The sequence below is a fragment of the Mirounga leonina genome, unplaced genomic scaffold, assembly GCF_011800145.1.
Source record: "Mirounga leonina isolate KUSES-001 unplaced genomic scaffold, KU_Mleo_1.0 Mir_127, whole genome shotgun sequence".
Classification (NCBI taxonomy): domain Eukaryota; kingdom Metazoa; phylum Chordata; class Mammalia; order Carnivora; family Phocidae; genus Mirounga; species Mirounga leonina.
The window spans coordinates 3,864,328-3,877,011 of NW_023270316.1; the positions used below are offsets into that span (position 1 = coordinate 3,864,328).

Consider the following 12,684-nt stretch of genomic DNA (forward strand, 5'->3'; position numbering starts at 1 on the left):
CACTATGGAGAGTTGTTCTAACTGGAACGGTGATTTGGTAACAACTTCTAAACTTAAGGTGGGCTTGACCAGGACTCTCTCCAAAGAAACTCTCGAACATTAGCAAAAAGCACACATGAAACGGTTCTTAGCCTCTTTGTAAGAGCAGAAAACATGCCAATAATTTAAAAATCAGTATAGGGTTTAATGGATGAATATAAAGGATTGTGTTTTAATATGATAAAATACTATAGGGCATTTAGAATAAATTATCGAGACCTGAAACTATCAACATAAAAAAGTACAATGGCTAATGAAGATTTGTTTTGTAAAAGGATATAGTTAATATATGTGAATATATCAGCAATATATCTGAGTGAATTAAAATGGAAAATAATGGCATTTGAAGGTTTTTTTTCACATGTAATTAGTCCCCCCCCCTTTACCCATGTGGTCTATGTTCCAGGACCCCCAGGGGGTGCCCAAAACCACAGAGAATACCGAATCCTATATACACTATGTGTTTTCTTATATATACTTAACTATGATAAAGTTGAATTTATAAATTAAGCACAGTAAGAGATTACCAAGGATAACTAATAATGAAATAGAACACTTATAACAATATACTGTAATAAAAGTTGTACAAGTGTGGTTTCTCTGTCTCTCTCAAAATACCTTCTCTTCCTGTATACACCCTTCTTCTTGCGATGATGAAAGATGATCAATTGTCTACATGATGAGATGAAGTGCAATGAGTGACACAGGCATGTGATGCAGGCTTCTGATGTGATGCTACATCAGAAGGAAGATCGGTCCCCAACTGACCCTGACCTCGGGTAACTGAGACCATGGAAAGCAAAACCACAAGTAAGTGGGACAACCGTATGTGCCTATGTGTAGTGAACATATGAAAGACTGGATGAGGGGCGCCTGGGTGGCTCAGTCAGTTAAGCGTCTGCCTTTGGCTCAGGTCATGATCTCAGGGGTCCTGGGATTGAGCCCCGCATTGGGCTCCCTGCTCAGCGGGGAGTCTGCTTCTCCCACTCCCTCTGCCCCTCCCCCTGCTTGTGCACATGTGCTCTCTCTCTCTCTCTCTCTAATAAAAAAATAAAATAAAACCTTTAAGAAAAATGACTGGATGAAAGGATAATAGTTTCGGGAGAGCGGTTGTCATTGCTTATGAAAAGGAATTTGCCTGTGTTCATAGGACACTACACCAGCTAATCTAAGACACCATATAATTAAAACAAAGCTTTATTTTCTGTTCTACACAGAAAACAAACGTTACAATTGAAGTAGGGCATGGGGCGCCTGGGTGGCTCAGTTGGTTAAGCGATTGCCCTCGGCTCAGGTCATGATCCTGGAGTCCCAGGATGGAGTCCCAGGATCGAGTCCCGCATCGGGCTCCCTGCTCGGCAGGGAGCCTGCTTCTCCCTCTGACCCTCCCCCCTCCTATGTGCTCTCTGTCTCTCTCATTCTCTCTGTCTCAAATAAATAAATAAAATCTTTAAAACAAACAAACAAACAAAAAACAATTGAAGTAGGGCATGATGTGTTCTTAGCACATCTTTATAGCTGCATCCCAGTCTCAGGAGTGTATGTGAACAGATAGGACTTCTTTATTTGAAATAGTTTTCAGAGTTTTGTATTTTTAATTATTTCAGAATTTAAAATGGATACCAAAAGAATTAATGATAGCAACGTATACATTATAATTCATAAACCAACCAGGGAGTTCTAGCCCAGCTCTATTTTCTTGCAGGACAAATTTCTGTTCCTTTTGAACCCTTGCACTAACACTATTTCATGTCCCAAGTCCAACAGTGACCTAATCAAATTTTAACAGAATGCTTTTAAACTCCGTCTGTAAAATCCTGCTGAGAATTTCATTAGATGTTACAAACAAGGCAAGACAGAAGAGAGCCAGGAGCATATGTGACTCCTACTCTGCTTCTTCAAACCTCCTCAGGGTCACATCTTCTCCTAAGTCCAAGTTTTACTAGACTTTAGATGTGTAAGGGATCTTGGGTGTCTCCGTTTTTTCATGATAATCAAACTAACATTTCTCAGATCGCTTCTCTTAAAAGCCCTCTCCTTTCCATACAGTGTCAGACTTTATGTTGTAGACTATTCAATTGCTATCCCCTGGTAATACTTAGCTCGATGCTGATTCTAGGCTTTGTAAGTAATACAAATACAAAATAATAATGTTAATATAATAGTGCATTTAATAAAGATAATAATCAATTCTACTTAATTATTTCTATTGAAGCTTGAAGATCTTCACTTATGCAGGTCCAGTTTTCTGACAGGCCATGTAACCTTCAGACTGGTTATCATTCATTGCCACTGTCATTTTCATTATTAATATTATTGGATGTTCCCACTGGGTCCAGCAACTACCATCAGCAACAGCCACTCCCTCCCACATGCCTTCTCTCTCCCCTTCACCTTATTCTCTCCCCATGTGCATCATCTGGGAACGAGAGGATTCTGGTCACTGGTAATTTTAAGTGCTCGATTGGAACCCATGGGTGAGATGACATCACATCAACCTCATTCATGGGTACCTCCTTTTGCTGGACTCTGCTTCCAGTGAAGAAGGTCCTCTTTCCAGCCCCACTCGTCCAGAGATAACACTCTCTGCTCAGTCACCCCAGCTACTCGCCAAACTCAAACATGCAGTGGGAATATCAGGACACCAACAACAAGCAGAATCTGAAAATTAAATGAAGCCCTAAGCCTGACATGCTATAGTAGGTGCCATTTTACATAGTGGGAGAGCTTAATCTCACCGCCAATTGAGGACAAAGAGAAAGTGGGTACTGATCATTTCTGTGTCCTTGTGTACTTAAAAATATAACCTTGAGAAATGTTCTCCAGATCTTTCATCTGGAATGGCATCATTATTTTGCACACTGAGGTTTCCAAGTGATATATCTTTGGTTTGTGAAGTCCATAGTAAAGGGAACAGTGAGAAATATCTGAGACAAGTCTGACATGGATGTTTGAGGGGGCCAATGCATATCTACAGCTGAAGTGTCTACTCTCATGACATTCATGTGTTCACTGGTTTCCGCAATGATACAAACACCACGTTGTTTGTCCTTTCTAATTACTACCTCGACAATGCATTAGACCTGGGTTTTTTTAAGGATTTTATTTATTTATTTATTTGAGAGAGAGAGAGAGAGAGTGTGTACGAGCATGGGGAGGGGCAGAGGGAGAGGGAGAAGCAGACTCCCCGCTGAGCAGAGCCAGATGTGGGGCTCGATTCCAGGACCCTGAGATCATGACCTGAGCTGAAGGCAGATGCGTAACACTGAGCCACCCAGGCGCCCCTAGACCTGGTTCTTTAGTGGCTGCCATTTGCCTTGTCATTGTGGTCACCCGATCCCTCTCCCCTTCCCCTCTCCCTCCCCCTTTCCCTATCCTCTTCCTCTACCTCCTCTTCCTGATCCTTCATTGCTTTCTACTATTTTTCTACCTCATTCTTTTTTTTTTTAAAGATTTTATTTATTTATTTATTTGAGAGAGAGAGAGAGAGAGATAAACAGCATGAGAGGGGATAGGGTCAGAGGGAGAAGCAGGCTCCCCGCCGAGCCGGGAGCCCGATGTGGGACTCGATCCCAGGACTCCGGGATCATGACCTGAGCCGAAGGCAGTCACTTAACCAACTGAGCCACCCAGGCGCCCTTTCTACCTCATTCTTAAACTTGGTATGAATCCTAGAAATCTTACAAAACAAAATATCTACGTGAACTATTCCTAATCTTGCATCCAAGGTAGAACCTCAACATTATTTCATTTTAATCTCCAAAAACTTTGTACATTCACCTGAACCTGGTTTTTCCTCATCAATTTTTCTCTTCTTTCATTTTCTTTTTTTTATAGATTCTCCTAGACCCACAAATTCAAAACCTGTATCTTCAAGGGATGCTCCTCTCTTATTTGTTCCTTAAATGAAATTCTCTTCAGGTTCTTCTTACTGTCTTTTCACAGACCCACTCAACTTCTGCCCATTACCACCAGAGCCCCCACACTAGGCTTGCTCTTGGATTATTTCAGTACCTACTAACTAGTCTTCTTGCCTAAATGTCTCTTTTTCTCAAACTGATGGTGACAGACTTATAAACACTATTTGTATCAGACTTGTTTGTTTCTAGGGGGTCTTTATTTTCTAAAATTAAAACCCAAACTCTCTAACTTAGCTTTATAGTCTAGATCTAAACCAGACTTTCAATTCTTTAACTTTTTGAACTCCTGCTCTTATAGGATTAGTCTATGCCTTCTTCTCAATGATCCTATATTTTTTGTCCCCATAATGTGTCTCTAGACAATTCTCCAAAGTATACTTCCTCTCCCCTTACCAGAATCTTACTCATTCCTTGGAATTTGCACCAATCACATTGCTTTTCCAACTAATGCCTTTCTCAACTTGGTAAGATTTCCTTCCCTCCAACCTCCTGACTTGTCAATTAATAGTGTACATTCTCAATATAGCTATCTTACTGTCCTCAGCTACAAGTGAAGTCTGTGATTATTTTTATCATTACTTATGTATTATCTCTAGAATGTCAATGCAGTTTTTAAGGATGAGGAGACTCTTAGCATCCCCAAATACCTAACATAACATATTGTGTTTAATAGACTCGATAAATGTTTCTTGGTTTGATGAAGCATTCTTGTTCCCGATTATAACACTGCTCCTTTTGCAAAGCCTTTTCAGAAAGATCTGGCTACTTTGCTATTTTTTCCCTCTCCCCTACCTCTTACGTGTTTAAAATGAGTGATGTCACTTGCCTTCAACATAAATGGGCAGCACAATAGTGAGCCCCCCCCTCCGCTGGTTGTACTTCATTTAGAACCATCTGCCTACTGGCCCGTTAGGTGCCACTCCTCCCCAGTAACTATTCGCATCACCTTAACATTGCTTATGTCCCAAACCAGGGACAGGGCTGCTTGCTGCCATGTGTTTGTATTAGTCTCAAAATGCAGTTCAAAACAGAGGGCTCTACATCCATGAGTAATGGCCTCCTGGAAATAAGAAATGAATGTTATGCAAAGCTTAATATAACACAGTTAATGGTAACAAAATTAGTGAGTTACAGACGATGCATGTGGATTTTTTTTCAACATGAAACACAGAAGTCATTCTCCTGGTCTATATAATCCTTATAGATATAATCATATTCAATGTTTTAGTTTCTTCTTTTATTCAACTAACAAGGGAAGAAACTAAACTATCTGAACAGAATTTAATATAATAAGCATATATATGATTATATAATCAATAAGCACAAAAATAAGTGAAACTTTCCCTTGCATGTCCATAGGACACTGAGGTAACTTGATGTGGTTCAGTACACAAGTAACTGATTTAAAATCGCAAGGTACTAAGATTGCTACAGAGGATAACCACTAATTCGGCCTAAAAATTAAACCTTATAGCTACCTAATATCTATAATTATATTATGAGGTATTACTTGTAGCCCAGGAAAGTACAAAGTATTTAATTCTACATAATGGAAGTGAATTCCAAAAGCACCAAACACAGTAAAATCTCATTATGTCCTATAAAAAGTGGGCAGTTTTATTGTAAGCTTCTCATCAGTGCATATTTTACCTAAATATATTTATTTTCCTCTTACATTCTATGTCAGAGTCCACTGGAATTGATGGATATAAAGGATGATACATATAAGTTATATGTGGCATTCACCATTTTAAGTTTTAATGAAGTGTTCATGCAAAAATCTCAGTGCATTGTGTTTTATTTCTACATTAATAAAGAAGTATGTCTGTTAATGTCTCTCCTTTTCTCTATTATATGTATTTCTGAAAGACCTGCAAATACAACACATTACTTGAAGACATAAAACTGCCAAACTATTAACACCCTAAAAACGAAGAAACCACAAAATCACAGGTCTGTTCCATTTGAGATACAATATAACATGACAAGCAATGCCACACTAAAACAATTTATTATGGTACATTTTCCCTAATCCTTAGAATTTGACCTCTAGATCTACATAAGCATTTTTACAATAGCTATATATGTATATATTTTATGTAATTATTTATTTTTAATTTAATTTAATTTTATTTTATTATGTTATGTTAGTCACCATACAATACATCATTAGTTTTTGATGTAGTGATCCATAATTCATTGTTTTTGTATAACACCCAGTGCTCCATGCAGTACGTGTCTTCCCTAATATGTAATTATTTAAAGCTGGCTTTTGTCTCACCATAAGATTCTTATTGACTCTATGATCCAATATAATACCATAAATATAAGCCAGAAACAACACATTAATAGTCAGCTCTAAATAGCAGGAGTTCTCTCTCTCTCTCTCTCTCTTAAATTGAAGAATAATGAACTTGGAAAGCATCAAAGATGCAGAAAACTCAGGCACCTTGGTGGCTCAGGCACCCCGTTAAGCATCTGCCTTCGGCTCAAGTCATGATCCCTGGTCCTGGGATCGAACCCCACATTGGGCTCCCTGCTCAGCAAGGAACCTGCTTCTCCCTCTCCCTCTGCCTCTCCCGTCTGCCCATGCTCTCTCTTGCTCTCTCTCTCTCTCTCAAATAAATAAAATCTTAAAAAAAGATGCAGAAAACTATGTTTAAAGCAAAATTAAAAGCCCCAAATACTTATTTATATAAGGCAGAAAACTGACAATATAACTATATAACTTAAATAACTATCAAATTAAACTCCAAGAACTTAGGAAGAAGGAGACGATAAAAAGAAAAAGCAGAAATCAATCGTATAGAGAATAAATTTACAGCAGAAAAAAAATTAAGTCAGGAAATGTTTTTCTTGGAAAAGATTAATACAATCATGAAATTCCTAGCAAATTGATTTTAAAAAGTCAGAGAAGGCACACATGATCAACATTGGGAACGAAAAGAAATCACTCAAAACTCTACAAACATTAAAATAATAAATAGGACTCATGAATAATTATATGCCCCAGACTTTGGAAGATTAAATATAATGAACAGAATCCTTGTAAAACAGAATTATTAAGAACTGACATAAAAGAAATAAAAATCGAACAGTGCGGGCGCCTGGGTGGCTCAGTTGGTTAAGCGACTGCCTTCAGCTCAGGTCATGATCCTGGAGTCCTGGGATCGAGTCCCACATCGGGCTCCCTGCTCGGCAGGGAGTCTGCTTCTCCCTCTGACCCTCCCCACTCTCATGCTCTCTCTATCTCATTCTCTCTCTCAAATAAATAAATAAAATCTTTAAAAAAAAAAAAAATCGAACAGTGCATATGTCTATTTGATCATCACAGCTCAGGTTAAACAACTCTGATAAAACTCCTGAGATGACTTCAGGTGACTGCTCTTGCCCTGGCCCATCACGTGACCACACATTCAGGTTGCCCAAGGCTAAGGCTAGGATTGGCCTGAGTGGAGTGAGGACAGTGGGCAAGGTGCAGCAGTTTTAAAGCAACAGTGCAAGTCAGTTTGGTAAGAAGGGCAGAGGCTGGGGTAGTGAGTGGCACTCTATTTTGCAGGTGGGGTTTCTATAAGAATTCTTCATTGATTCCTTGGGAGCTTAAAGAAGGTGTTCTCTCTCCCTTCCCCTCCTTCTCTCCTTCTCCCTCTTCTCCAACCTCTTGCCTACCACCTCCCCCTTCAACATCTAGGAGCATGTCCCTGCTTCAGAAACACGTGTCTGCTCCCCTTCCCTCTGTCATGCTCCTACTCCGGATATGGGATTCTGCTTTCACTGGAACCAGCCTTGTGCTTACAAAAAAATAGAGAGCTTCCACGATGATATTCTTGATCTATTACTACTCGAAAATCATGCTGTGTTTTCAGTCACCTGGAATAATTTTCCAAAAGCAATTTCTCTTTTAATTTTGAGAGTCTCATAATTAAAAGTGGAAGGTCATTTGGAAAAATGTACAAAATTCAACATTATCCTTTCTTATTCTCATTGTTTTAACATCATAGAATTTTTTTGAAAGAGGTCATGATGTTGAAATAAGGACTGTAAACCAACTGATCTTGGATTAGTTAAGAAGGTATGGAAAGTAGAGTAATATATTATTTAATTTTAGAAGTCGGTCTAGTAACTACAATTGTAGGAAAATGACACATTCTAAGTGCAAAGGAATCTTTTGAGAAGATAACGTTCTTTTCCATTTTTGTCTCAGAACAAATGAAAGTCATTATTATGCAAATTTCAATTTAGACTTCTCTGAGACATTTGACTTTACTTATTGTTTTGGGGTTTCTTCTTAATCAATCATTTGATGCAAATAGGTATTTTAAATGATATTTTAAATTTTATACTCACCATGGTGGAATAAATTGGAAGCTCCTTGAATGGGTTAACAAGCAAGAGGATGTCTCCAATAAAAGTCTGTTAAAAGAAAAGGATATAAATAGTTGGTGGACTATATAAATAGAACACTTAAAATTAAAAATGATATAACTTTAACATCATTGTATAAAATATAGAATATAAATAAAAGCCATACATTAACATTTTGTGAACTGTTTTGAAAGTTTGTATATAAAGAAATAGGAAAGTCAAACTCAAATAAAATAAAACCAATAGGCTTGTTCCATTAAACACATAACAAATGAAATGACCGCATTCTAAGAATTGCTTTTCTTAAAGGGTTTTTTTGAGAATTAGACTGAATTAAAAAAATATAAATTAATTTGTGGTAAATGTGGTAATGAGTTCTATGCTGCTACAGAATAAGGATAAAATGCACAACTGAAAAATGAATAAAGCACAGAAAGCAAATAAAAATACTTTTGTAATAAAAAAGGACAAGTTATGAGATATAAAGGCACAAAAACAGAATAAATACAAGTCAAATAATAAATTCATAGATTTAACCCCCCCAAAATCAGTAATTACATCAAATGCAAAGCTACTAAATACTCTAACTAACGGATGAAGATTATGAACTAAAGTACTCTGTATAGATTAAGAAAATTTAGAAATAAAAAGATAAAACAAGATATACCTGAAAACAATGATAACAGGAAAATGTGGTTTAGCAACACTCAATTAACACATACAAAAAAAATAAATAAATAAAACTCATGAAAAGGAACATTTCACAGTGATAAAATGTTAAATCAGGAAGATACAGCATTTAAAATTTCAGTGAGACTAAAATCTAGCACAAAATATACGAAGAAAAACAGCTGTAAGGAGAAAAATTAATTCACAATGACAGTGGGGACTTTATATAATTTTTTTCTTAGTAACTCATGAAATAAGCAGATAAAATTTTGAAATAAATAATTACCAAGTGATTAATTGACTTATATACAACACTGTTACCAAACAATTGCAGAATATACATTCTTTAAAATTGAACACAGGTCAGTTTCATCACATTTAAAGGACTTGAATCACATAGCGTATGCACTCTGATCATGGTAGAATTAAGACAGAAATTAATAATGGATATCTAGAAAATCACCAAATGTTTGGGAATTAAACAATGCATCTGCAAATAACCGATGAACCAAAAAAGGAGCCACAATGCAAATCAGAAAATATTTTGATTATAATATATCATAATTTGTGAGATGCAACCAAAGGTATACTTATTATGGAAATTATTGCCTGATATGCTATTTATAAAAAAGAAGAAAGGCTGGTAATTATGATCTAAGTATACTTTTCAAGGAGCTCATCAAATTACATAAAGATAAAATGAAATATAATCATTATTACAGCAGAAATTAATGGAATAGAAAACAAAAGCAAAAGGTGGTCTTTTGAACAGTGTAATAAAATGGTGAGTGCCCTAACAAGATTGAGAAAACAAGAGAAAATACATAAACTATCGGTATCCTAAATATGACATTACTACAGACAATATAGACATGAAAACAGATAAAGAGATATTCGGAATCACATTTTAGCCACCATGGGTATTTAGAAAATGTGGACAACAACCATCATCTTCCCAAAACTAACACAGTAAGATACAGAACATCTAATTTTTTTCTGTGAAAGAAATTTGAATCTATGTCTAAAAACCTTTCCACAAAGAAAATTTAAACTTCACTGGTGAATTCTTCCCAATATTGATGAACAAAATAAGCAAAATAAGCAAATTCCTATTGTTCCAGAAAATAACAGAAGAGGAACACCGTTTCATTTTAAGAGGCCTGCATAAACTTGGTATTACAAACCTAAGTAGTATATTGAAAGAAAGGAAGATTACAGGCTGTTCTCTTTCATAGTGTACATGCAAAAATCCTGAGCAAAATACTGACTAATTAAATCCAGTAATATACTCAACAGATAATCTGTTTCAACCAAATAGGATTTGTTCTAGTAACATAAGGTTGGCTTCATATTAGGAAATCCACTCTTGTAATTTATAATACTAAAAAGTAAAGAACAAAAACATATGACATATGATCATCTCAATAAATGTCAAAAAACATTTCATAGCATTCAATGCCTACTCTTGATTAAAAATAAGAACTTCGAAAGCTATTAATAGAAGGAACTCCATTAATCTAATAAAATTTAACCATACCAATGGCAAAGCTACTGAAAACAACTTGCTTAATGATAAAACATCGAAAGCTTTTCCCTGAGATTGAAAATGAGACAGGGATGCCTATCTTAGGTCATTGTCACCTCCCATTATCTTTTTATTAAGAGTGCCATCCCGTGAAATAAAACAAGAAAAAAAAAAAGTAAGGAAGCTATCAAGATTTAAGAGAAAAATAAAAGTCATTATCTACATACTATATGGCAGTATATGCAGAAAATCCAAAAAAATCTCCATAAAAATCAATATTTACATATGAACTTAGCAAGTTTGGCAGATAAAACATGAATTTCACAGTGAAATTGTATCTCTATATTTATAATACACAAAAAGGAAATGAAATTTGCTTGTTATTTTCAGTCAGAAAATATTTATTATAGCATCGCAGTTTGAAAAAGGCCTAGAAACAGATCTAATACAAATGGTCAAGACTTCTGCATCAAAAATTTTACAATGTTCCAGAGAAAGTAAACATGGTCAAAGGAGGGATATTAAATTTCCATGATATATAGAAGACTTCTATATATCAAGATTTATTATACTGCTCTAGTGATTAAGATATCTCAGTACTGGCTTAGGCACAACGGATCCATACAACAAAAGGTGGATTCTAGAGACAGACCCACTCCCCAGGGTCATCTGGTCACCACAAAGGCACCATCGCAATGCAGCAGGGGAATCCACATGGAGAAACATTAGTCTGGACTCTCCTCTTGTACCACTGTGAAATCACTTCCACACTGGTAATACACCTTAAATATTCAAGTTAAAACAACCAAACTGAAATAAGAAAATATAAGAAAATGGCCCAAGCCAAATTTTCTTAAGTGGGACACAAAAAACACTAAATGTAAAGAACTTTGTAAAAACTGCAAGCTTCTACTCATCTACAGACCTACTATAAGGCGAAAATGCAAGCCACAAACTGGGAGAAAATGCTTACATATATGTAGATCTAAGAAAGAAAGAATATCCTGAATATATAAAAATCCCTACGTATCAAGAAGAAAAATAAAACAACCCATTTATTTTTAAATGTCAGTATTACTGAAAGGGTGCCTCATGAGATGCGATGGCCAAGTGAGCCACACACACATACTGGTCACCATCATCAGTCAGCAGGAAGACGTGAGCTAAAACCACAGTGGGATACCACAACCACCGGAATGGCTAGCATCTGTGAAAACTACTAACACAACAGCCAACACTGATTATGCTGGGTGTTGGTGAGGGTGCAGAAACCAAAGTCTGTGGCGGGAGTGTAACCACTCTGAGAAAGTGTTTAGCTATATCTACTCAGGCTGAAGGTACCTGTGATGCCGGCATTTCAGGGCTCAGTTCACACCCCATGAAAATAGCCCCATGGAAATACTTGCATACACGTCGCCAAAAAAGGCCCAAGATGGTTTATAACAGTATCACCGAAATAATTCACATAATTGTAACAGCGTAATTCAATAACCAAAGAGTGGAGACAACTCAAGTGTTCCTCCATTGTAGAGTAAATAAATAAATGAGGATATATTCAAACAGCAGATGATTTTAGAGGAGTAGAAGTGGGTAGCTGTTGTTGAAAGCAGCAGGATAGATGGTTATCAGAAATACAACAACGAATGAAAGTGGGCAGATGCAGAAGAGAACACACTGGGTGAGTCCTTTTATATAAAGTACAGAAAAAAATACCAAAAGAATCTGTAGCTATATATGCCAAAATCTTTTGTGATGATTAGGGTAAACTGAGGAAGGGGCTTCTTAATATTTCATTTCTTTACGAAGCTGCTGGTTACCTGGGCATGTTCACCAAATGAAAATTCATGAAGCCCTACACCCATGAGTGATGCATGACTCTCTTTATATATTGTGATTCAAGATAACATTGACTTCAAAGAAGGACTGGCCAGGATTCTACAGCCAAGTAAAGGAGAAAAGAAAAGTAAAATGATGAAAGAAAGAAGGAAGGAAAGAAAGAAAAGAAAGAAAAGAAAGAAAAGAAAGAAAGAAAGAAAGAAAGAAAGAAAGAAAGAAAGAAAGAAAGAAAGAAAGAAAGAAAGAAAGAAAGAAAGAGAAAGAAAGAAAGAAAGAAAGAAAGAAAGAAAGAAAGAAAGAAAGAAAGAAAGAAAGAAAGAAAGAAAGAAA

General features: G+C 36.3%; 1 protein-coding gene across 1 annotated transcript in view; it reads right to left on the reverse strand.

The window, feature by feature from the left end:
* MYO16 (myosin XVI) overlaps nucleotides 1-12,684 on the reverse strand; it is a 435,081-nt gene that overhangs the window by 279,662 nt on the left and 142,735 nt on the right. Inside the window, exon 11 of the mRNA XM_035003781.1 lies at nucleotides 8,307-8,372. Coding sequence (XP_034859672.1) covers nucleotides 8,307-8,372 — 66 coding nt within the window. The remainder of the gene's footprint in view (nucleotides 1-8,306; nucleotides 8,373-12,684) is intronic.